Below are 27,984 nucleotides of genomic sequence, written 5' to 3' on the forward strand. Positions count from 1 at the left end.
GAGCCGAATACGAACAAGAATATTTAAATCGAGCCGAACACGAACACACTGTTCACGAGCCGATTTTGAACACGAGTCGATTTCGAACACGAGCTATTTCAAACGAGTCAAACACGAGCCAAGCCTAAGCTCGCTCAAGCTCGGCTCGTTTACAACCCTATTATTAATCAATCAAAATAAATTTTATCGAGCCTATTAAAATGCAGATTGTTAAGCCTTAAAATGAGATTTTAATTAAGCAAATTAATGAGCATTTTAAGGAGGGTAAATAATTAACTTGTATTTATGAAAAGATTAATTGGAAAAAGAAAATAATCAAATAATTTTAAATTAACACATTTATAATTGAAATTTACATAAATCAAGTTTTAAAAACGCATACTGTCAAGTTTTAATTAAACTTCTTCTTAACGTATTTGTTCCAAAAATTGTAAATAATATTATTCACGAATAAAAACAAAGCAATCACTTAATTTTTAATATTTATTTAATTATCAAATAAGCATTTATATAAATAAAAAAAAATTATTTGTTATTTGATGATGGGGATAAAATGAAAGTTGTGAAAGTGGAGCGGACATGAGTGTGGGCATGACTATGTGTCAATCTTTAGAATGGTCGAATCGTTACACATCACATCTCCATTTTGCTCTCGCTCCCATGTTAGTTTGTCTTTTTATTCGGTCGGCTTTTTCTGCTTGACATGGAATGTAATTTTAGTAGTAGTAACTCTAGTGACAGAAATATAATTATGGGTGCTCAAATTATTAATAGGTGTGATAGCTTTAGATATCTCGGATCTATTGTAGAAAGTGATGGTGATATTGATGGGGATTTTATTAGTAGAATTCAAGTTAGTTGGTTGGAGTGGAGGAATGCTTCGGGCCTATTGTGTGATAGTGTGATAGAAAAGCACCGCTTAGAATGAAAAGAAAATTTTATAAGATGGTGGTGAGAAGTGCAACGCTCTATGGCATTAAATGTTGGCCTTTAAAAGAGAAACATAAAATAAATTGTGTGTTCCCGAGATGAGAATGATTAGGTGGATGAGTGGCTTTACACTTAAGAGACAAAATGCGAAATGAATATATCCATGATAGGGTTTGATAGATAGGGTTGGTGTAGCTCTAGTGACGGACAAAATTAGAGAGTCGTCTTAGATGGTTTGATTACATTAGATGTCGACCATCTGATGATCCGATTAAAATAATAAATGTTTTTAGATTCGACTTATGTTAAGAAAGGCAGAGGTAGATCTATGAAGACTTGGGCATATTGTATAAAAAATGATCTTAAGTTATTAGAATTAAATAAAAATATGCCACTAAATAGGACGCAATCGAGAAGAAGTATTCACGTAGCCAACCCCACTTAGTGGGATAAAGGTTTTGTTGTTGTTGGCCTTTTATGTTCGGTCAATTGAATTGTTTGTTTTGTGCAGATTGATGGTTTGCTCTTTTCCCTGGTTAGGATTGATTCTTCCACACATTCCATCCCGATGGCTTGATTTGGTTCAACATACTTTGATCACGTATATTTTAGTTCATGAATTCTCTTGTATATTAGTAGACTACAAGCTGCGAAAAGAATATGAGAATTAATATTAATTAACTTCATTGATTTTTGTGCTCGTAATATAAAGGACATGAAACCCTCTATTAGCTAAGGTTCACTTAAATTAGCTCCTTAGACAAATATTGACCTACAAGATTCACTTGAATGAAACAACACATGATTACTAACAAAGATCCTCAAGTTGAGTTGACTATTTGTTCTGACCAAGTAAACCAATGAACACGACACCACAAGATGATGAAACAATGAGATTTTGACTAGGTGCGTCATTATTTTCCCCATCATCTGTTCTTAAGCTCACAATAATAATTTCATAAATTATGAATTTTTAATAAGTTGCTACTATACATCGAGTAATCAACTTCATGATGACCAACCTTAACTAAAAATGCTTTCCTAATATCTGGAGCGATAATTAGCTATAACGGTTTGTGTTTATCAGAAATCTCGAACCTCAGATCTTAAAGTCCTCACAAACTGAGGGTGAAATCTCAGGTATTGTATTATCTACTATCTCATCTGCCTTCTAAAAAGTTAACCCAAAACCTCACGACAAACTTCCCTCATTCTCTTTTTCGAGGGAGGTTGGGATCATTTTGAATTTTCTTAGCCCATAGTAATTTAAAAGACAATCAAGCATGCTTAGCCCTGACTGTACCAAAACATTTAGGGTTGGGATAGGCTAAAACACTAATAAAATAGCAATATCTTCAAATTTATACTGACAGATTGAACTGAAGAAATTTAACATAGATACCACAAAATTCTAATGTATTCACAAATCTAGAACCTATAGCTTGATATTATACTTGTAATTCTGGTGTTATAAATCAATGCATAAAGATGCATTTTTCACTTCCAAGAAGTTAGACATAGTGATATATTTGATGTGATGTAAAAGATTTGAGTGGTATACACGTAAATATAAAACTTAGATATGTAAACATATAAGAATATATTGGTACATATGTAAATGCACCTTGAACTTGTCCTCTTCCAAGGCAGGGAAATTTACCTAAATAAACAACAAAAATGTAAATCTACACAAAAGTAACCAAAACTCATATAATGAGTAAATCAAACACCACAAAAAGGAAAGAAAAAAAAAGAAATAATTATATCAAAACCTTCAATGTAATGCCATAAATCTACTTAAGCTTATTACCAGATTAAAAAGCAGAAGTATGAATGCTGCAAATATGAGCACTGAAGTTGGTTTACTTACCTATGCAAAATTTGCTAAAAATATTAGACAAAACTTCCTCGGAGATATCGACGCCGCTGATCTCTCCGAGCGCCATTACCGCTTCTCTAAGGTCGATGGTCCAGAAATCCAGCGGCAGGTCATCTTCTATGGATGATTTTAGTCTTGAGAGGGCCTCTTTTGTTCTAATAAGTTGCTCAGTCTGTCTCTGAAAGCGAAAAAGCTATGAAGTTTTTATAAAGTATATAGAAGATTGAATAGCAGATCATTAACAGAAATTCCTGTAAGAGATATAGATAATGGCATGGTCTAAAAGCAATGATTTTTTCTTGCACAGAAAAGAATACAATGAGCAGAAGTAAAATATCATATCTATACATTACTGCCTTCATTTACATACATACCAACCAATTCTTATGTCTTTACATATCTAAAACTTAAACTTTGCTTTTTACATTTATACCAACCAAATCATGCATATCACATAAAGAATACAATTATTTTTACCTTCAATCATTCCAAGATCTAAGTTGCTAGTGATGATTAACCTGGCTCAATAATCAGGTCAAATCTTAATAACCCAAACAAAAATAAGACCCCATTCACACATATTCAACTTAGACAATAATTTAATTATGTTATACATATATAAAATTATGCATATATAAGAATGTGTGCATGCGTGCTAATATTCACACGTGTGTGTGTGTGTGTGGATGGATGTGTGTGTCTGTATTTAATTTATGTATGTGCGTGTATATCTATATAGATATGTATGTATGTACGTATGTACACACACATTTGTATGCTTACAAATTCATATTCGTAGTGCTAATGTTCATATGCATGACCATATTTATATTACATAATTTATAAATGACTTTCATTCTACAAGAAATCAAGTAGACTTTATGTTGGTAAATAGCCCATGATTGGCTCCATAAATAGACAAAAACAAACACATAAATTTTACTCTTTTACTAAAGAAGTCAAGCCAAACAGCATTTATTTTGTTTTATTTGTATTTATTTATTCATTTATTGCTTTGAACCCGACACCATGGGATTCTTCTCTGTGTCCAACTAATATGCTACGCACTCGAGCACCAAAGCCAAACAACAGCTGGCTCACAAAAAAAAACTGCTTAATTACACCACCAATCATTCAAGTCATTTTTCTTTACATGCTACAAATATCTTTTCTAGGATACATAGTTACATTTTAAGTATTCCCAAAGTCTTGAACAAAGCTAAAATTTTATTAACATCAATTCTGCTCGATCATTGCTGCAACCACATTGTCTCAACGTTTTAAGTTAAGAAAGTCTTAAAAAAAGTAATCCTTATATTCATCATTTTTCATTTAACAAAAAAATGCAACAAAAGGCAAAAAAATAATCCATTTACCTGATTTATAGTCCACCTTCGACCTCCTAATGAAATGGGCTCCAGACCCCTAACCTCTAACACTGCCTTCTCCAATTCCAAAATGCCTTTCCCAGTAATAGCACTTGTTTCAACTTTCTTCTTAAACATCTCATCAACACGCTCCATTGAGATTGAAGGAGCGCAATCTATTTTGTTTATAACAAGTATCATAGGAGTGGCACAACTAGTTGATCTCTGTTCTTGTAATAAAAAAAAAGAAAAACAAAATATTATCAACAATATAATATAAAAAAGCTAAAAAATAACTAAAAATAAAGTTAGTAAAAAAAATTAAGAACCTGAATCATCTTGATTTGATAATATAATATAAAAAAGCTAAAAAATAACTAAAAATAAAGTTAGTTAAGAAAAATTAAGAACCTGAATCATCTTGATGCGTTCTAGGAGTCTCTGATCATCTTCTGTCCACCCATCAGCTGCACTTACTGTCATTATGATGACATCAGAGCCCATTGCAGCAGCTTCTGTTCTTTCTACCCCTTAATAAATTAAAGAAAGATTTTCATACATACAACTCAATTCCTGGGTATTTACATATCTAACATTTAAACTTCAATTTATACAAGCATGCCACCTTACCTATCAATGAAAAGGGGTATTTCACATTTTAAAAGTAACAACAGTGGTATTTTTTATGTGATATGATGGGTTCGAATGGCATAAATGTAAGAAATTAAAGTTTAGGTGTTAAACATGTAAATACAAAGTATTTAAATTGCACAACAGTTTTACGCGAATCTCATGTAGTTTTTATTACGTTGTGTGCATGAACAAATTTGGTTATCTAGAATAGTCAAAAACTGAGTTTTTGCAATGAACAGAATGTATTTCAGATCAAGACATACACCAAAAATATTTAAGGGAAATTTACATACATAAGCACACAAATCTTATGTATTCACATATCTCACACCTAGACTTTCATATTTATCTTTAGCATCATCTAAGAAATTCTACCATCACTACATTTTTAAAAGTGAGATGCACCTTTTCATGACATCAAGTGTTTATAAGTGTAAATATCAAACTTTGGGTGTAAGATATGTAAATAGATAAGAATTGTGTGGCATGTATTTAAATTTCCCAATATTTAAGTAAGAAATCAAAATTCTGATTAGATAAGAAATTAGCAAACATCAAACATTCACTCGTGATTGTTGCCAACAGGTTTTGTTTGAGGGGGAAAATTGGAGACTATTCTACTCACTAAATATTAGACATGCTTATCTATTTATAAATTAATGTATTGCAAAATAAAACCAAAATACATCTGCACTAACCAATTTTTTCCACAGCATCGTTAGTTTCTCTGACACCAGCAGTATCGAGCAGCGTGACAGGAATACCCTCAATAGTAACATTTGCTTCTAATACATCCCTTGTAGTTCCAGCAATTTCAGTAACTATTGCTCTGTTACTCTGCATACTAGTAGAGAGACAAATTTTTAATGAGGATTTACAAGTAATTTCTTTTATCTGAGCCTAAGGTAATAAAATTTTAATAAGGATAAATGATTAACGAGAATTTTAAATATGGCACAATAAACCTACTTTGCTCCAAGCATTGAGAAGGCTCGACTTCCCGACGTTAGGCCTGCCAATGATTGCTATCTACAAGATTTTTTTATAATAAATGATCTTAGAAAGTATAAAAATAAGTTATAAACTAAGGGGTTTGATATTGGTACTACAAAATAACACAACAATGTAGTTATTTGAAACTTCTATTACAAGAAACTTTCGAAAAAAGGGGAAAAAAGTAGGGACAAAATGCGCCCAGTTGGTTGTACCAATAAGCATCTCAGAGAAGATTGGGGCATTTACATACATACCACCCAATTCTTATATATTTACATATCTAATGCCTAAGTTTTGATTTTTACATTTATACAATTTCGGCCAAGCTCACTCTCCTAGCCGAAAGTTGGTAAAACCCCTTCCTCCTCTCCTTGGCCAAAAATCCACCTTCTCCTTCTCCTGCAAACAAGGAGCCACGAGTAGAGCTACTTGGGAAGCTATCGGAGGAATAAAAGCAAGCAAAAACCACTAATGCTTCCATTTCTCTTCTCTATTTGGCTCCAGCTCAGAAAACTAAGAAAGTAACCCTTCTTATTCCTTCTCCCATTTTTCCTTCACATTTTGAACCCTCTAGCTTCCCTAAATCCATCATTGCAAGGAATTTTTTTCTTAATTTTATATTTAGAACAAGTTTGAGAGTGGATGGGCATCTTTTTGAATCTTTTAGAATTCAACAAAAAAATGCTAATATCGTTATTGGCAGATTTTGTATTTTAATTTCACATGTGTTGTTTAATTTCATGTATTTGTATGTTTCATGGCTATATTGTGGTTTTACATAGACTATTTGATCTTATGCATTTCATTTACATGCTTAGGGCTTCTGGCTCTATGTGAACAATATGCTTACATGAGAGTTTTTCAATGGTTTTCATGTGGTCTATACAAATGAATTCTGGCTCTATCTAAATAATATGCTTACATGAGAGCTTTTCATTAGTTTTTATGTGGGCTATACAAATGGCTTTTGGCACCATGTGAATAATATGCTTATATGAGAGTTTTTTAATGTTTTTTTTGCTGAATAATAAGCTTACATGAGAGCTTTTCAATGGCTTCTATGTGATCTATACAAAGGGTTTTTTTGGCTCTATATGAATAATATGCCTACATGGGAGTTTTCATTCACTTTTATGTGATCTATAAAAAGGGCTTTCAGCTTTCTAACAATTTGTTAAGCTTGTTGGAGGTATCAAAGCCTGGAATGTTGATTCTAAGAGAGTTGTCTGAGATCTAAATACCACTTCAGAATTCCCAAGTGTTATGGACTTGAAGTGTAGTCCAGTGGAATTAATTTTTGTCTTTGCTGCTGCATCTAAGAGGCATGGATTTAGTAGAATTGATCAAATGGGCTTTTGCTTCTTTAACCGTTTGGAGCATGAGAATTTGAAAGGCCATGGCAACGCTGCCACTTGGCAAAAATCCACCAGCAATCACCTCACTGAGTTTCAATCACAATGGAAAGATTTTAGCGGATTCTACTACTGATAGAATGATTCACGAGTTTGATCCCAGCTTTACTAAAGAAAAGCACAGAAAAGAGTACGACCAAAGGTTCAAGTCCACCATGTTTGAATTCAATAAAATGTCTAAACCCGTTCTAATTAAAATAAAATTACAAATCTAAGCATTCTTAGCAATATTGGGTTAAAGACCAAAGGTTCAAGCCCATATCCTAGCCAGAATGGTTCAAGTCCACGATAAATTGGTAAGCTCCATAACTTTCCGAGCACGGGATGAAGACTTCAATTCCTGCCTCACAAAGAATCTTCCTCACCCATTGTTTGATATTTTCAAATCTAAGTTGAACATGGTTGTCAACCATGTTTGAACTCAAGGGAGAGTGTTAGAAGTTATATTAGGAAACAAATTATTCCTGTTAGAACTTATGAGGATTAGATTTATTTCCTTGAATTGGATTTATTTCCTTTCCTATTTTAGAATTATTTCCTTGGACTGGATTTATTTCCTTTCCTACTTTAAACTTTCCCTATTTTATGTCATTTCCTTTATCTCCAAGTAATTATTATGACTTGATTAATTGGAGATATAGGTGTTATATATTCTTTTCATGTTATTTCCTTTTTATTATTTTTCCTATTCTAGGATTAATGTAAGGGTATTTATATCTCATTTTCATATCAATAAAAAAAATTCTGCTGAATTCTAAATCAACAAAGATCACTAAGATCGGTCGTATTTTCAAAAACTTCATTAAAAAGTTTATCAAAATAGGTCACCCACTTATATTGAATATCTTCCTCTAAGAAAAATACTTTTTACTTTTCATCTTTAATACACTTTACTCAAGTTGAATCTTTACTTTTCTTTTCCCTTTGTTTGGCTAGCTTATACATATAATCTTCACTAACTTTAGTATCTAACCTATTATAAAGATCACTAAAATCAAAATTTTTAGCTTAAAAAATTGTTCTCTTACATTTCATACGGGCCACCTTATATTTTTCCCAGTTCTTTAAGCTTTTAAATTTAAACCAATTTTTATAACATAATTTCTTATATTTTCTCTTTTCTTGCACGTAATTATTCAACTACAAACTATTTATTTACAGAAACTTTTTTCTTTTGTTTCTTCAAGTACATCTTTTGTCACTTATTCAACATTGTTTGTTACTTTATCCTTAATAGAATTTGCTTTTATAAGAACATTGTTTAGAAGATTGTCAAAAATATTTAGCATGGGATACAAATAAAGTCAGCGTGACCATATATTATATATCAAATGCACGGCCTTAGGGGTGTCTCTGCACACTAATTTAAGTTGATAACATTGTTAGGTGATGATTTGAAAGAAATGAAGATTTAAAAATAAAGTTGCTACAAAAATTTTTAACTCAAAAAACAAGGCGAGCTAAAATATTCTTTTAAAATTGGAGTTACATATTATTGGTATGAAATTTTCATATTACAACAAAAATAAATAACCCATTTATTGAAAAAAACAAATAAGTATGGATACAAGCCTGTTAAGAACACCACAAATTTAAATCATAAATTTAGAGAGGCACCAAAAGACAGTAATTAAAAAATCTCATATTAAGGACTTGTAAAAAATATTTATCTACTTATCACATATTAAACTTCATATTACTTATTTTATTAGTGTGGTAAGTCAATGCAAATAAAATCCTAAATAATCACACCTTAGAGTAACATAATAAATTCTACAATATTTGAAAGGAACCCCAGATAAATGAAATATATTCAAAATGGGCGAGGATATGACACTTTAAGCCTACAAAAATGTGGATTGTATAGGTTTTATATTGATAGGTAATGACTTAAAAGAAATGAGAACTTAAAAATAAAACTGCTCCAACAAGTTTAACTCAAAAAAATAAGGCGAGCTAAAATTTTCTTTTAACATTGGAGTTGCATATTATCAGTATGAAATTTTCATATTACAACAAAAATACATAACCCATTTGTCGAAAAAGCAAATAAGTATGGATACAGACCTGTTAAGAGCCCCATAAAATTTAATCATAAATTTTGAGATGCACCAAAAGACAGTAATTAAAAAAATCTCTTATCAAGGACTTGTAAGAAGATTTATCTACTTATCACATAGTAAACTTTATATTACTTCTTTGATTTGTGTGATAAGTCAACTCAAACACAATCCTAAATACTCACACCTGTAACATAATAAATTCTACAATATTTAAAAGGAGCCCCAAATAAATGAAATATATTAAAAAAGAGAGAGGATAGGACAATTTAAGCCGACAAAAATGTGGACTATGTAGGTTATATGATTTAATATAAGGTTAACTTCAACAACAAAGATGTCAACTATGTAAGTTATATGAGTGATAGGAGGTTAACTTCATAATATTCACATTTCTAAAAGGCTACCACATGAACAAAGCATGGCAACAAGATTTAGCATAGAAGGTAAATATAAATCTACAATAGTAAGAATATGTGAATTGCTACGGCTAAAGATTATACTAGATGATTTAAGGGTTGAAAAGGAAGGTCCGTTGGGATTCTATTGTGAAAATAAATCAACAACTAATATTTTATATAATCACATATAAATGAGTGTGCATAACATATTGAGGTTGATAACTGGTTAAGAAATAAAACGCCATTAGTAACCACAAGTGATTAGCCGGCATACTCACCAAATGACAAAAGTTTTCAGATTAGCTTTAAATGGATGACACCCATATATACTCTTAAGAAAAAGTGTAAAAATACCTTATTTATAGCCCCGTGACCCGTATATTCGCATACTCTACCAAACTCTAGTGGTCCGCTAATCACACCTTATAATAGACAGTAAACTTCAAAGAGTGTATTTTTAGAATAACATATGAAAAAGGAGGATGCACTATGGATGAGAAAAAGGATATAGAAATGAATGAAAAAAAGCTATATACTTTATTATACAATAGCATGTGACTTCAAAAAGTGAACACATAACTTAAAAAATTTTCAAAAGTATAGTCATCATATCAAAATAGATATATTTAATTACAAGAAAAAAATCTTTTTTTGCAAAGATCATAAAATGCTTATGGCTAGGGGTGTAAATGAGCCGAACACGAGCGAGCCCAGGCTCGGTTCGTGTTCGGCTCGTTTATATTTCGAGCTCAAAAAGTGTATTCGTGTTCGGCTCGTTGCTTAACGAGGCGAACACAAGTTGTTCACGAACAAAGAGTCATTTTGACCATAAGATGGTAAGGATTGGGGCAATATTTAAAACATCATTTGAATCTAATTTAATAATTTTTATTCTTTTTTTTAATTAATACTTTTAATTGATTATAAATCTTTATAGCCTTGTAGTCAATTAAATTTTTTAAAAATACTACTCATCAAAGATCTATATATATATATCTAATTGATTAGTAGTATTTCGAGCCAAAACGAGCCGAACACGAACGAAAAAATATTTGTTTGTGTTGTTCGTGTTCGGGCCGTTAACTTAGTGAACGAGCTGACGTTGCTCGTGTTCGGCTCGTTAACTTAGCAAGTGAGCCGAACACGAGCTGTTCGTGAACAACGAGCCGTTTTGACAACCCTACTTATGGCTGAGTTTTAATACACAATATAGATAGTTAGTTATGAATTTCTATATAAAAAATATAGAAAATTAATTGTAATAAACAATTAACTTAGAATAAAGCGGTGAAATTTTAAATGAGGGAAATTATTAATCTTCCAACTTGTAGTACAAGCTACGAAGAAAGATAAATTGGAATTATATTGTTTAACAAAACTTCATGTGAAACAAGACAACTATTTCAATTAACAAGATTATCAAATAGATTTAAGGAGTCTGAAAACACATTGTAGATGGTAAAGAGACTTACTAGTAAAACGAGGGGGTATAAATGGTTAATAAAAGAAAGAAACATTCATTTTAAGAGATTCAAATGTTAAATATCATTAAAACTTATAAGCAATAAAAAAACACAACTACCACATCAAATTTTTGCTCAAATCCATTCTGAATTTGAGAAAATTTTTACAAGGATCGTTAAACAAATACCTGCAAGCCAGATTGAAGAAGTTTATCATAATTTGAGGTTTCTAATGCTTCATGCACATCACACCACATAGCATTTATTTTGCTGACCAACGTACCCAAGTTTAGAGGAGGCAACTCATCATCAAAATCTAAGCGACTTTCAATTTCTGCAAGCAACTCGATGCACTGCATCCTCAATGACTCGACTAAAGCAGAAAATCCTCCCTATCAGAAGCAATAAGTTATCAACCCTTACAGCATATATAAGTAATTATTAGGGGTATTTACATATACCATCAAATTCTTATATATTTACATAACTAACACCTAAACATTAATTTCTACATTTATATCATCCAAATCTTTCATATCATATAAAAAAAAACTATTTTAACTTCCAAAAATTGAAATACACCTTTTCAAGCATAGATGAGATGGAAATATATGTAAAAACTAAAGTTTAGGTGTTATATATTTATATAAGAATTAAGTAGTATGTATGTAAATCTTCCAAATTTTTAACCCTTACAGCTGAAGAAAAGCACTAAATACCTGTATCCCAGCCAATGCAGCATCAGCAGCAGCCAGAGACTTCGATGAAATAAGTTTCCCAACATTTTCAGCTTGAGCTAAGTCTAAGCGCCCATTTAAAAATGCCCGAAGGGTGAATTCACCTACAAGCAGCAATATTTTAGCGGTGCATAAGATCTGATACCCCACGGACAAAGTTAGTTTCTCCATTCATCCATCTTGAACGCTAAACTAGGTCTTAAACCATTTTGTTGGACAGACTTTAGTGCAACTTCAATCCATTAAATTATTGGGAAATTTACCTACATAGCACACAATTCTTATGTATTTGCATATCTCACACCTTAACTTTCATATTTACATACTAACTTTCATATTTACATACATATTTACATACATGAAATGGTATATTTCACTTTTTAAAAATGGTAATAATGTTATTTTTTATGTGATAAAATGCTGTGTGTAAATATAAAAGTTCAGGTGTGAGATATGTATATACATAAGAATTGTGAGCTATGTATCATGCATGTAGATGCCCCTAAATTTTTTGTCAACCCAACCCTTCATCCCGCTAAGCGATATGTAAATACCCCTTCATCAACTTTATTTATGTGACTTAATGATGTTCCTTCTACCCTTCATTATATAAACCCACAACATCAATAAGCCATTATCCCTCTAAGTGGAGTCGGCTATAGGAATCTTTTATCTCTATTGTGTCCTATTGAGTGTCATGTTTAATAATTTTAAAAAATTAAGATCATTTTTTATACAATATGCCCTATTCTTTTCAGGTCTACCATCTTTCTTAACATAAATCGAATCTAAAATATCTACTCTCCTAACCAGATCATCAAATGGTCGATGTTTAATTAGACCAAACCATCTAAGACGACTCTCTCTGATTTTGTTTGTTGCTAGAGCTATACCAACCATTTAAAAGATACATTCATTTCACATTTTGTCTCTATGTGTCAAGCCAATCATCCACCTAAGTATATTCCCATCTCAAAAACACTTAGTTTTATACTTATCTTTGAAAAGCCAACATTCTGCAGCATAAAGCATTGCAAGTCTCACCGCCATCTTATAAAATTTTATCTAAGCGGTACTTTTCTATCACACAATAGGCCCAATGCATTCCTCCACTTCAACCAACCAGCTTGAATTCTACTAATAACATCCATATCTATATCACCATCACTTTGAACAAAAGACCTGAGATATCTAAAATGTTCACATGATCATGTTCGACTCTCTTTGAGCTTCAACTTTGCATTGAATTATGTGAAAAAAAAAACATTAAATATTAGAGAAATAAACATGCACCCTCGAAAACAAATAGTTAAAATGTAATTGGAAGAAAATAAGTTATAGAGTAATAAAGAGGAAGCTGATGAGTCTAAAAAAATGAAAATAAAGGAAGAGACGGATAGATACAAATCAAGAAATAGAAAAGAAAGCAATGATAATTTTAAAAATAATATAGATGGTAAGATTTTCAAACACAAAACTGAAAATTTCATAATTTTGAGTAATATAAATTATTTTCATGATTGTCATTTCATACTCTTCAATAATTATTTTACATTATTAAATTAAATTAATGTGATAATTTTTTTTAGTCTCACTTTGCAAGAAAGAGCACCTAAGGTGGTAAGACTCAAATATTCAGTTACTATATTGCCTCAAGTGTGCCCATCACTTTCAAAAATACTCGTTAAAACCTTACCAAAAAAACTCAATATGGAACGATCCAATATAGCAAACTTTTTCACTAGAATAAAGCAATCATAACCTCAAATTAAAAGATAAACTAGATACTGACCAGGTTCAGCATGCCTTGCCCCAGCCTCCAAGCAAGCCCTCAGCACACGGCGCAAACATAAATCATTCCCATGACATTGAAGCTCGACCACATCTTCTTTTGTGTAAGACCTTGGCGCTAGCATAGGAATTGCCAAAACCTAAGGATGGAAAAGAGAGAAAAAAATTAATCCAAATACCTTAACAAAAGAATTTAGAAGAGGATATGAATAATAAAACCAAAACTAGAAAACCTACTTTGTCTAATTTGCACACTTAGTGGTTTTTTGGCAATAGATGAGATTTATGTTAATAGGATTTAGTAGATCCAGTAAATTCGCATTTAATAAATCCTGAAATGGTTAAATCCCAAAAAACTGTTTGACAATGGATTTAATAAATTCTGTTCAATCCTGTGAAACTGCCTGGCAATTTCTGGCAAGATTTAAAAATTTGTCATGGTTGCTAGACTTTAACACCAAATCATAATAGGATTTAGTAGATCCTGTAAATCCGGATTTAGGAAATCCTGAAAGGGTTAAATCCCAAAAAACTGTTTGGCAATGGATTTAATAAATTATGTTCAATCCTGTGAAACTAAAAATCTGTTATGTTTGCTAGACTTTAACACCAAATCATAATAAGATTTAATAAATCATGTAAATTCAACTTCTTAAAATATTTCAAAATTATCAAACTAGCTTCTTAAATTCAATTAATATTTTATTTCAAAATATGATAATTAATAATTATATATTTACCAAACTAATTAATTATTAATAAATTTTTTATTAAATTGAACTTTAACATGTATAAAAGAATAATTAATTAGTTATTAATTATATTTATTAAAAATTACTTACAAATTTATTGAATGAATAAAGAAATTATATTTATTTTTTATTAAAAAATAATTAAATTTATTTTAAGTATAACCAATCTGATAATATTTGATTAATTATTAATTATTAATCAATTAAATTAATAAAATTAAATTAAGAAAGAATTAACTTAAATAAAATTAATGGAAAGCCTTCCCTACATTACTCATTTAATGCTCTCTCCCCGAACCCTTCGCCTACACTGTTCCTCTTCCCGAAACCCTCGTATGTGCCTCCCCCCTCTCTAGTTTTGTCCCAAACCATCTCCTTCAACGTCGAACCCTCGCGACAGTTGCAATAGGAGCTAGTTGGGAACGTAACAACGGGATCTCGGCTTACAAAGACCCGAAACTCCCATTTTCTTCCTCATTCTGCTCTTCTCCTACCTGAAACCATCGAGGAAGGTAACTTTACGTCTTCTCTTTTGCGTGAAGCGTTTGCCCCAGATTTACTAAATCCACCGATTCTCAGGATTTAATAAATCTGGGATTCAAGACTGAAATCCGTGAGATCCAGATTTATCAAATCCGAAACTTTATTTTGTCCAAAACGACCGTCTAGCAATATCATAAATCCGTTACTAGACAGGCCCTTAGTTTCTTCTAATAGAAAACATTTACGTGCATGTTTCAAACTGAACAAGATATTAACATTTTTATCAACACACAAAAAAATGATGCTATAATTTAAGTGTTGTGTGCTCATTCTTGCCCGACCTTAAATTCGAGTAAACATATATCATAAATGCAACATCAAAACTACTTGTATCCAACTTAGCCTAAGTTAAGCACTTCAAAGGTTTAAAATTATAATATAATTAAAAACTTGAAATGGAAACCGGAATCCCAACCATATTGAAGATCAATACATTGTTCAATCAACTAAGAGCTTGTTTGGTTCGCTGAAAAAATAATGCAACGTAAAATGAATATAATATATGCCTTGTATTTAAAATAGTTTAGAGTTGCTTGGTTCATTATAACTAAATGTAAGACTCCTTTTTTTTTTTTTTGGGTTTGAAGTAGATTGAAAATAATATATTTTAAAATATATAATGTATTATTGACGGTTGGCAGGTGGCGGATGACGGGCGGCATCGACAAATGATACTTGATGCCAGCGATCGGCTGCAGAGGCTGGTGCCGTTAGCTACGAGTAGCGTCGGACGGAGGGGGGTGGTTGTGGCTTGTCAATAACATTTTTACATTAATGAATGGTGTAAATCTTAAATTCGGCCAAATCGACCGAATCCTAAATTCAACCAAAATGAACTAAGTTGTAAACTTCAAATGTATTCTTATTTTATATTGCATTTGTAATATTTTGTATCAAACACATAACTTTTCTAAAATCCTTGTAAAAAAATTACAGTACAGTACAAATTCTCCCAACCAAACAACCCCTAACTAGATTTCCCTTTAACTTGAGAGCAATATTTTTCATACATATTAGATAAATGGAAAAAACATATATTATTATACTACAAAGATATAATCATAGCAATAGGCTACCTTATACATATTTAATTTCAGAACAAATAATGATCACCAAAGTGGCAAGTTATATACATGTTGGAGGCCTATGAAGGGAGTTTATATACCTATCACAAATATTTCAAACCGGTGGGTGCGTAACTTGAGAAATGTGTCCGTTAGTACATGATAACCAATTATATATGGTGAAGGATAGCGTTACCGCTATCATGAAGCTATAGGCCATCCATTATATTTTTAATGAATAACAGTGCTACTGATAAATAGTGAAGAAAAAAAAGGGGACGAAAGTTGAGTGGCACATATATATTATTGCAGACGGCATGCATCACACAAAGAAATGAAATTTTGGGCTTTCACATTCAGTTGAAATGGCAAGCCGTTGCACTAAATGTAACATGAAGAATACGCAGTTTTGTATTAGATGTTCTGGAACAGAAAAAAAAAAAGCCGGCCTTCCCTATAATTAGGTGACACATTTGAAAAGTTCTAGAAGACTAATCAATCTGCTCCTGCAACACTAGAAACCAACAGATTTCAAAATTACACAAATCAACTTACAAATTCACTTCTTTATCACTTGAAAACCGTTCCTTTTTAAGAAAAGACGCACAAAAATAACTGTTGGGAAGAAGAAAAGTGAAAAAAAAACTTTCTCATTTTAACTGATATAGGAATATAAAAGGTGTCATTAGCATAATACTAAAATTAAGGCACAACCAAAACCTGAAATCAGATCTTATATTATATGAGAAATGTAATAAATGTAGGATAAAATGGCTTCTCAAACATTCATTAAACTAGATTAAATTATATGAGGCAAAAAGAATTTCTTTCATTATGTTCTATAAAAGAAAAAAAAGGTTATCAAACTAAGCTAATAAGCAAGGTTGTAAATAAACCAATTCACTTGATGAACAACTCGAACTCGGCTCGATTAGTACTCAAGCATGTTTGTTCAAATTAGTAAGTATATGAACACTTATTTAAAACTAAAAGGTTAAATGAACCAAATTTAAACATAATCCACTCTTTAATTAATGTTCACGAACAAGCTTGTTTGTTGTTCAACATGTAACTTGTTAAATGCTTTATACTTATATGATTAAACTCTAAAAAAAAATTGATAAACTTTAACTTATTTAATTGTAAATTTAATAGTAACATGTTCAATTTTAACATCAATAAGCATATAAATTTAATGCAATTTATTCTTTTTTTTTATTTCAATGAACTAATTTGTAAGTACGTGTGTTATTTGATTACAATAAAGTTTATTTAAAATTTATATTTTATTTTATTTGCTTGGTATAAACTAGTTATATGTTAATTTGAAAATTATTTAATTGCTTATTTATTTACATTTATAAAATCATTTCTTCATAACTTTATATAAAAAACAAGTACTTGTTCGAATTATTAATTTGCTTACTAGGTTTATACAAAAATCAAGTAAAAATTAATTTTTAATTTTATATAAAAGATCAAGTGCTCATTCAATTTTATCTTATTTAAATAATATAAACAATCCAAGTACAAATAAAGTATGAATATAAAAAAATTTAATCAAACCAAATATGAACATATATGTGAAAGCTCAAACTAAACATGAAACTTATAATTTGACCAAACCAAACATAATTTATGACATGTGCTCGATTACAACCTTTACTAATAAGACATGAAAAGCCATTCCCATGTGATGGTAATATAGGTAAGCATGAAACATCTATCATAAGCAAATATGATGAACACATACTAACAAAAAAGAGACCATGCACCCTAAGAGGACATCATGATTTACAATATTTGGCTAAACTATTAACCTATGTGATGTGTAGTGTTTTTGTGTGGCCCCATGGTTATGAAGGATCTCAGCTTCATCTAGCAATTTGTGACTATGGGCATTAAATTTTTATGTCTTTCGTGTCAGACGTTTGTTTTTGCGCTATGGGATTGTACCCCAGTGATACATATGTTATCGTGAAACAGACCGTCGACGAAAATCACTTTGTGCGCCATCGGGCTCAAATTGGCTCAATCATTGACAAATTTGTATGAATGACCTCGGGACTAAACAGACTGCGCGAGTGCGTCCGGAGCGCCGATTTTACCTAATGATGACACCCATATCAACAGGGTTCAATAAATGAATAATTATCACCTAAATCGAGACACTCATATTTAAAAAATTTTAAAATTGAGGGAAATGATTTAAATGATGGGATGAGAAATGAGGAAATGACAAAATTGTTACATAAAACATGTTATATATATTAAAATCATTTTCCTTCCCTAAAAACCTTTTTTTTTGTTACATAAATCTTATTTGTCATCATTTGGCATTTAAAAAAAAGTAAATATAATGAGATAAAAAAATCTTACCTAATGCTGTCTTCCCCTCACTAGCCTCTTCTCCACTCCACTCCTATACATGAGGCTTCTCCTTCCCAGCCATTTTTTTCTCTTATTTTCTCCCTCACCGCCACCTCTCTCTCTCTCTCATTTCTTTTATTTATTTTTTTCGCAAGCTGCAAGCGAGGGCACGGATCTCCTCACAACTATTCTTCCACTTCTCCTTACTGTGGAGTATCCCCAACTCCCCATTCCCTCTTCTAACAAAAAAAAGGATCTCCTCACAGCCATACTTCCACTTCTTCTCACCGTGAAGTGTCCCCAACTCCCCATTCCCTCTTCTAAAAAAACAGTAAGCTCCATCATCCAAACGGACCCCTCTCCATTACTCCAATAAACTCCCAAGCGTGGCCTTCTCATCTACGCCTCCTACTGTGCAACTCCACTCCTTGTCGTAAGCCTCCACTACTCCACCTCTCTTCAAGCCTCCACTCCAACTAAAACACCAAACTCTCTTCATTTCTAAAAATAAAAATCGAAAAAACATCACCTTCTTCCGGATCCTCTCTTCTTCCTTCACTTCACATTTCTCTTGAGGTGAAAGGAGGAGAACTTCATCCCTCCTAAGAAAAACGAAGAATTTCATCCCAACAAGGTAGGAAAAAGTTGCAAGCAAGGAAAACGCTTCATCAAATGTCATGAAGGTGAAACCCCTAAAAACTCTTGTATTTTCATTCCAATCAAGCCTCTAGGTATGATTGTTAAAGAAAATAATGTTAGGATTTATGCTTAGAGAAAGTTGATAGGTTAGGGAGCCTTTTCATAGACCAAAACCCTTCTGAATCCTTGAGTGATTTCCTCTTAAACCCTTAGTTCATCAAACCTATGGCTGGAATCCAAATTTCCCACGATTTTGGGCTGCTCCAATCTTCTATGGAGAGATTGGAGCACCTAGAACTTGGAGAATGAACAAATCTTTTGGTCATTTTATACTTCAAGTTCTGAGGAGTTTTATTCAAAGAACTGAAGAAACCGAAGAACCCGCTCTTTTTTGCCAAAATCATATTGCTAAACATCCATAAACCGAAGCCTAGGATCCTATGCGAGAACGTTTGGACGAGTTAGATTGCTATCAAACAAGCTTGGCTTGCATTCTCTTGTATGTTCCTGCAAGATTATTGCATGTGGCATTTCACACGTCACTTCAGCTCGATCGGTCGCCCCCGACTCGATCAACTGATAACTTCGGCTCGATCAACTACCCTGGCCCAACGGACCGACAACTTTGGCTTGGTTGGCCGCCCCAGATCGATCGACCGACCACTTCGGCTCGATCGGCCACCTCGACCCTATTAGCTAATCACTTTCGTCCAGCGACTGTCCCTACCTGACCAAACCCCGTTGGCCGTGAAGCCCAGTCGACCACCCCGGTTGATCCAACGAGACGATTGATCAAAGTCATTTGAATGTTTCATTTCTTGCATATGTATTTCCACTGCTTGCATGGCATGACTTGCTTCCATGTTTGTGTGCAATAAAAAAAAATTTGAATATATGATATGTTAAACTTATTGCATGAAAAATCAAACTTTCTCAATGATATTTGCTTGTACTTCGTGACTCAATGAGCACCAGCACTTGAGTATCCCAGCACACATATGCCACCATATGTGTGTGGTTCGACATTTGCATATCTTTGGCGTGCGGTAGCTAGTAATGCTAGCTTGCTGGGATGTGAATTTTTTAAATGATGAACATGCCGCCTAATCTCTTATTGCATCACACTTGAATGCCATGAGCGGTTCAATTTGAGTCACACCTCAGAGCCACTGAACTCATTGAGTGCACAATGTGTGCACACTTGATTGCATCACTTTGCTTGTGTCACAAGTTTATTATTTGCATTCTGCTTGATACTTAAGTCGTCTTTCAGTGCCCGTAGTGAACGCTTGTACTTCGATCGAGTGTGATCACGATGCGTTGAATCTTGTTGCATGCTTGCATGTGCATTGTCTAATGTCTTGATAGCATGTTAGATTCACTAGATGAGCGATCCCGTGTTGGCCGCGATAGTATAACGAGTTTTGTTGTCGAAAAAATCTCAGCGAACAATGTGGGTTATTGCATTGGAATCAAGAAAAGTATGACTCTGCTAAGGTTCTAAGGAATCTAACGCATGTCACCTTACATACTGCGGACTCGCATTTAATAGCATGTTATATTTTTAAAACTACGCAATTAACGAAACTAGACCATATATAAGACCAACTCTTTTAAAATCCTCTTGGGTGATATACATTAGACCCCTCGGATCCTTAGGATGGGGTCAAAATCGGCGACCCCACCAAAGTCATACGGGAACCTTTACTCCTACACCTTTGCACATACTTAGATGTTGTGACTAGAACACTACTCGGTAGATGGTGTGTTAGGCTAAGATTATAATGCTTCGGTAGTCTTTTTGATGTCCTAGCAAATATTTTATGTTGATTTGGTTGTCCTAGCCAGACAACTTTTTGTGTGTTTACCGGGTGTGGACTTACGCAATAGTATATTATGAGCAGTTTTCTGTGCAAAGAGTCATGCCCAAACACAAATAAAAAAGCGAGAAGCAAGTAATGATTTAAAAGCTAACATATTCTGCAGATGCTGCTAAACTCTCCTCCCGCTAGGCATGACTCATGTGTGCATGATATAATACATGCTAGCTCTTCTGAACGTTGATTCTTTTTTTCCATTTTATCATGTATTTGACTAGAGTTCATAGGTTCGAGTCTTTATCAGAATTAAGGTACGGGAACGGTTTCGAGGCGCATGATGCATCGAACCACGTGACAGGAACTAAGAGAGGCTGCTCGTGTTCCATAACTTAATTTCGAATTCATATTCATGTATAGAATAAAGACTAAACATGTATATGCAGAGTCCAACAAATTTTCTTGTTTTCCTGAGATATGTCCTCGACCCAACGACACCCGACCTTTTATTTATTTATTTCACTTGTTTATATTATGCAGTGTATTGAATTTTTGCTTCTTGTTGTGTGCGGTATGTCTGGGTTACTTTATACAAAAATGCAACTATGCTTATTAAGGACCATAAAATATAAATTTTCTACAAAAAAATATTAATAATAAAATAATCAAGATAAATAAAAAATTAAGATTAAAATATTTCAATTATTTAAAAGCTTGTTTTTATTTTTCTATATGGCATTTGGGCCGAATTTAAAATGTTTTGCATTGCAGGACTATCATCCAAATTGTCCCTAATAGAGCCTCCACATTTAATTTAATTACAAATAACTGCATCATATTGCATGTCGCGAGTAGAAGCCTTCGTGCTCCTTCAATCGACTTGGTCAAGCATAAATTTCTACATATGAGATTCTCTAGTACGACTAGGATATTAGAGCTCCCCCGACCTAGTTTTTTGGGGCGGTTCTAGCTTTATAGTTGGACACCCTTTCTTCCTACACTCCAGCGACATCTCCGTCATTTAATTGACGGGCATAAGTCTCATTTTCTACAAAATCTACCTCTTACAGAATCATAGCAATTAGAATTTCCTTCTTTTGACTTTAGGGCTATTGAGGTCTCCTTGTATGACGCAATTCATGGATTGCTGACAAGTGATCTCTGGTAGGATTGGGTCGACTACCTTCACGATCAGGAAGACTTAGGGTCTTCATATTTTGGGACAATGAATTCATGGTATCCTGACCTGGCTACCTCTACCTGCTTAAAGATTCCTCCTCTTTCAGTTGATATCTTTTTTGAGCCCTGTCGATTCCTTTAAGATATCATTGGTGTCGTCTCGTGAGTTCTGCATGCCTACATATCGCCGCCCGTAGTGGGTACAATGATTCACCCTCTGTCCTATGGCCCTATATAGGCATCAAAAGCATCAGAATTCTCTCACTTGAGATAATTAAAATTATTTTGGTTTCTTAAATAACCGGATATCATAAATTACGTAAGCAAGACTCTTTTTATCGAGAGTATTCTTAAGCATCACCTAAGATATAATTAACTAAAGGAACATGTTCATTTGGGAGTACCCTTGAACCCAAAACAAACGCAAAAACTTGATTCTATGGTTGTGGGTTACTTTCATAAGATTTTCTACGCGAATATGTTTCCAAGGCATTTTCATTCTGATTTCGTTCGGACATACGCTCTTGGGCTATCACAAAAAGGTTACCTTATGAAAATTCTCCAAATTCTTTTTAAATTTGTTTGTCTATTTTCATCGTATTTTCTTACTTTCTAGTTCCTCTCTTATTTGAATCATCTCTATGCTTCGAAAGAAGGATTTATTCGGAAGGAGAATTATACGAATACGATAAGACAAACTGGTCCAAAGTTACAAAAAGAACGAAAATAGAGACATCCATTTGGGGTTTAGCTTAAGGTTTAAGATTTATGCCCTCTTTAATTTCTTCCTCCACAAACTTCCACCACCTCATCAAAGTTTGAAAATACGAGATTAGCGATTTAATTGCAATCAATTGTGATTCTTGTAACTAGCTCAATAGATTTGAGAGGACTTATCAACTTCATCTCAATTGTGGATCCCAACATGTTGGGGATCTCAATTTGCAGGTTCGAACCATCTAAAATTGTATATGGTGAAACTTTTATTACCCGAAGTTTCGGCAACTAACAAGCAATTTATTGGATTAATTTTAATCAATGAATGGTAATTCTATTATGCTTTGTGTATAAATCAAAATTGTAGATTAGTACAAATCTAAATAACTTGACTATAAATAAACACTAATGCAAAATACACAAGAACTTTCAGTTTCTTCATTAAAAAGAGTTGATGTCATTCATATGAATCCTATTGAACTGTTGTAAACCTTAAATAAAGTGACCACCTTGGCTGCAAAAGCAAGCACTATCACTCCAATGATGGTATAAGGTGTAGTTGACAAACCCAAAGGATGGAAGTAACTCTTTTGGCCAAAGTCCCCATCTAGGTGGTTAGCTTTCTTTTAATAAGATTTATGATGGTCTGAAAGGTTTCCTCTATTTAACTGGTATTCTAGTCAGTGACTAACATGAGAGAATTTTAAGTTCACGCAATAGCTTCAACAAAAATCAGTCAATTTCCTGTTGGTAAATTGGGAGCCATTATTACCAAATTAAAAAATCTGCCGAAGAAACTTTGCCACGGCATCCAGTATTTTTTTTCATGAAAGTTTAGACCTCAGCCCACTTAGTGAGGTGCTCCACCATGACCAACAAGAAGCGCCTCTAATCGATCTTCAAGAGAAAATGACCAACAAACTAAATCTCCCACATAGCAAAAGACCAATACTAGTGCTGGGCTAAAGTTGCTTGATGTCCAGTAATGGTATCCTCAAGCAGACTTCGCGGGCTAGGCGTCTCCTAGGGAACTCTATCACGATTTAGAACATGCCAAAATTAGTTAAATAACCAAGAAAGCTTTTTCAGCCATCTCGACCTTTTTATCTTCTTTACTCGTAATCTAACGTCTCATAAGAAGCTTCATAGACCCAAACTAAATATGAACACCAAGCATCTTTATTCTACAAAACCTAGAACTCTCCAAACAATCAAATTTCTTGATACCATACTTCATGACTATTGTACTTAAATTTGTAAATGAAAGCACAATGAGTAAAAATAAGGAAATCAAATACCAAAATTTAAATGATTCAAGTAAAACATTAGCATTCATTCACAAGATGGGAGGTTGATCTACTATAATAAGCCACATACAGGTGCAAATAAAAGGAGACACAACAAAGCACTGCTCCCCAAACCCGTATCCATTCGATCTCACCACTAAAGGAAAGCCTCAAATCTCAAATCCAAACAAAAGAAAAAATAAAACAAGATTTAACTAATATAAAAAATTATCCATATAGAACCACACACATTTATACAAAATCATCACAATATTTCTGATACCACCATGCATAACTGAATCAAGATGGTACTCCACAATTAAGAAAAAAAAAATCAATCTTTAATCTTTTACTATCCACATAATTTAGTCTAACCTCTTCTTTCCTCTAAAAACACCCGTAGTAGATCATAAAACATTGTTTAATACACACTACCATCAGCCTCTTTCATGCCATATGCATGCAACTTGCAGACCGAATTTGTTTAAGGCATTGAATGTACATGGAATGCCTTAGGTCTCTGTATCCCTCATCCATTCATAAGAGCTACAAGTTAATTTTAAAACTGAATCAAATTTAAATTTTGACCTTGGCCATCACATTTAAAGTTGATTTTATTCAAATAAAAATGATCATTTATATTCATCCAAAAAACCCAATTGAATTTTAATTGTTATAATGGATCAGTTAAAACAATACAAAGCTCATGCATAGTTAGGTATGAACAATGTGAGCTACGCAAAGGACATTAAATTCTGATAACAATAAGGATTTAAGGACGGCGTCATGCAAAGCTGTCCATAAGATTTACTTCTCAAGATGAGAAGGAATCTCATCTGCAACAAAATATCAGAAACATCTGAACGAAAATAACAACATTTTTTTTTTTTTTTTTTTTTTTTTTGCATTTGGCAGTTATTGGAAAGTAGCCGTTGTATGCATCGAGTGAATTCACCAAAATGGTCAAGATGAATAATCAAAACTTAAAATCATAATCAAGTTTTCAAATAAAAAAAGTTACATATAAGGAATAAAAAAAGCATCTCTAAGCTAAAAATGCACCTCATCGATGACATTCCCCTGTTTATCAAGAGCAAAACCGTATTCCACGAAGTGGCTTCGTGGTCTCCAAATGCAATCCCCTTCCGTCCGCTTCCCAGCCGGACGGAACACTCGCGCCGCCACTCCCACCGCCGTCGATCCTGACAAACGAACGATTCCCACCGCTGCAGGAGGGCCACCGACCGGAGTTACAATGGCCGCGATTGTGCCCGCATCCGCTTCCGACTCACCGCCCCTAGGATCTGACTGGCCGAAGCGCTCGTCCGACGTGAAAACTAGGGTTTTATCTGCGAACATGAACAACCATACGCATGACAAAGACGTCTAGATTTGAACCAGGGTGAGCAGAGAGGAACGGACCTGAAGAAGGATTTAAAACTAGGTTTCTGGGATGGAGAATCAGAGTTCCCGGCGCAGAGAAAGATGAAAGAAACAAAGGGAATTTAGGGATGCGGCGGAGGAGAGCGAAGGTGTGCCGATAATGGACGCAGAGTACGAAATAGCGAACGTGGATGCCCGCGAAAGCCATCAACGGGAGTTCAGACAGTGGCGCAGCTATCTACGTTCATTTATTCTGGAAGCATATTGCTTGTTGTTTGCCCGGTTACTGCTGGCTGGATCATTTTGGCTTACCTTTCTCTTGAGGTTTTTTTCGGCAAGTACGTGCTCATTTGTCAGTTCATTTAAACAGATCTTGGCAGCACTGTTCTAGCTATTTTCGATTTTAGTTTTCTAACTTCTAACATCTCATTCAAGAAGTTGGTGATGTAAACCCGTAGGCTCTCGTTTTCCTAACCGAGTTTTTCTTAGACTTTTGCATGTTTGAGAAGTGTGAAAGGAAAAGCCTCTTAAACTCGTAGTAACTTGGAATAATTTCGATTGTCAGATCGTTCATCGTGGTTAAGATGAGACGACACATTATTTGAGCACCCTATCTATAGAAAAGGTGTAATCCATTTTTTCATACATCTTTTCAAACATAGAAAAAGATGTTTAACTTGTAAAAATCAAAGTTTAAGGATAAGATAGGTAAATAGATAAGTATTAGGTGCGCGATATATGTAAATTTCTCTTAATTGAAATCCATTTCAGGCTCACCATCAGTCGGCTTCCAGGCCATCAAAGACATTGTTGTAAATATAAATATCATGACACCATTCTCTTTCATCGAACTCAATGATCGTCAGAGCGGCGAGATTCGACTAATACTATTAATGTGATACTAAAAAAATAAATTTAAAAGTGAAATATGTAATGTTAAAGATTGTGTATGCTCCGTATGTAAATACCTTTCTTTGCCTACTAGCAAATTAACTAAACATTTTATTTTTGAACACTTATATGTGCCCGTTTTGATCATAGGCGTGCTCTCTATGTCCAGTGGCTAAGAAAGCAAATCATAGGTTTCATATAACTTAATTTATTTGATTCGGTTCTGGCAAAATCAATTTTTAAAATTTTAACGAAAATGTGAGCATTCAGTCAGTATGAATTGAGTGATTAATAAATTTAATTATTTAATAAAAAAGATGAGCTAATGAGCTCCCATCTTTTGGGGGATCTATGATAGCTTGTAACTCGACTCAAGCTCGACTTGTTAACGAGCTCGAGCGGTGAATTTATCGAGTCACGAGTTCAAGGTGAGCTTGGCCTGATTGGACTCGAAAGCTCATCATTCAACTCAATTAACATTAATTAAAATTAAAGTTAGCCTCGCCCATATAACCTAGCCTAAATGAAATTCGAGTCAAGCTTTAACAAATTCAATCTGGCCTTGTCCAAAGAATCCATGCAATTATATTTGGTTATAAAATCAAGTCAGAATATTTTGATAAACATTAATTAGGATAAATTTAAATAGGACATTTGCATGCATATCTGATTCCTATGTATTTATATATCTAATATCAACAGTTAATTTATTTTTTATATATTTATATGATCTAAATCTCTTATATCAAATTAAAAAATGTCATCCTGTTAGCTTTTAACAAATGAAATATATTTTCTTCTGCGTGTCATCCTTAGCTTTTAACAAATGAAATATATTTTCTTCTGCGCATAAGAGTTCATTTAATGCTGTAATTTTTTCCAAACACAAGACACGGTCGCCACCTGGTCAATCGTCTCACTCGGCCACATATTTAACGAATCCACCAATCAATTACCATCATATCAAAATTCAAATTTTAATGCAGATATGGAATGAAATTCATACAATTTATTAGAGAATTAATCATATCAGGAATGGTTTACAAACTGCTCCTTTTTTTCTGTCATTGTACCAAATAGATTTTTAAAAATAAGAGGCAAAAGAAAGACAAAATGGGATACTAATTCTCTTTTTTATTACAAATTACAATTGATACACCGTATCAATACCTTAGCTTATAAAAAAAAAAGATGAGATAATTCCACCCAATCATTGGATGGGATTCTAGGAAAGACAATTGACAACCAATGATAGGAATTGTGTAAGAATGTTCTTTAGTGGTGAAGTTTATGATTAACAAATGAAATGTACTTACTTGAAGCTTCTAATGTTTTGGACTTAATAATGTTGAAGATTTAAGAACTTCGAGAACAAGATATATCTTATTATTAATATAGTATATAGTTGATTATGTGTAATCTTAGTATTGATTTGTTAGTCTTGATGAGAGCAAACCAACACAATTGATATTTCCATCAATCACATTCATCTATCACAATAAGAATGTAGTTCTTTATCAACAAAAATTCACCAATATTATGATGAAATCCTTTGAAAGAGCAATAAATCTACTACAAAATTTTTATTGTGAAAATAATGTACCACCACTTATCATGTCATTATAAAAAATTATGACAAGGCATTTGTTGAACTCTATATATAAATTTTCACAA

The 27,984-nt window shown here is 33.1% G+C and overlaps 1 protein-coding gene across 1 annotated transcript in view; it reads right to left on the bottom strand.

Moving 5' to 3' along the window:
• Positions 1-25,781, bottom strand: part of LOC110018607 (tRNA modification GTPase MnmE) — a 27,829-nt gene extending 2,048 nt beyond the window's left edge. The window contains exons 1-11 of the mRNA XM_020715973.1: positions 25,459-25,781; positions 25,099-25,385; positions 13,671-13,809; positions 11,861-11,982; positions 11,330-11,533; positions 5,779-5,838; positions 5,508-5,646; positions 4,588-4,706; positions 4,186-4,401; positions 2,801-2,987; positions 2,555-2,590 (exon numbers count right to left, since the gene is read on the bottom strand). Of these exons, the coding sequence (XP_020571632.1) occupies positions 2,555-2,590; positions 2,801-2,987; positions 4,186-4,401; positions 4,588-4,706; positions 5,508-5,646; positions 5,779-5,838; positions 11,330-11,533; positions 11,861-11,982; positions 13,671-13,809; positions 25,099-25,385; positions 25,459-25,627 (1,678 nt within the window). The 5' untranslated portion in view covers positions 25,628-25,781. The remainder of the gene's footprint in view (positions 1-2,554; positions 2,591-2,800; positions 2,988-4,185; positions 4,402-4,587; positions 4,707-5,507; positions 5,647-5,778; positions 5,839-11,329; positions 11,534-11,860; positions 11,983-13,670; positions 13,810-25,098; positions 25,386-25,458) is intronic.
• Between the last annotated feature and the right edge of the window lie 2,203 nt (positions 25,782-27,984).

The sequence above is a fragment of the Phalaenopsis equestris genome, unplaced genomic scaffold, assembly GCF_001263595.1.
Source record: "Phalaenopsis equestris unplaced genomic scaffold, ASM126359v1 Scaffold000002, whole genome shotgun sequence".
Taxonomy (NCBI): domain Eukaryota; kingdom Viridiplantae; phylum Streptophyta; class Magnoliopsida; order Asparagales; family Orchidaceae; genus Phalaenopsis; species Phalaenopsis equestris.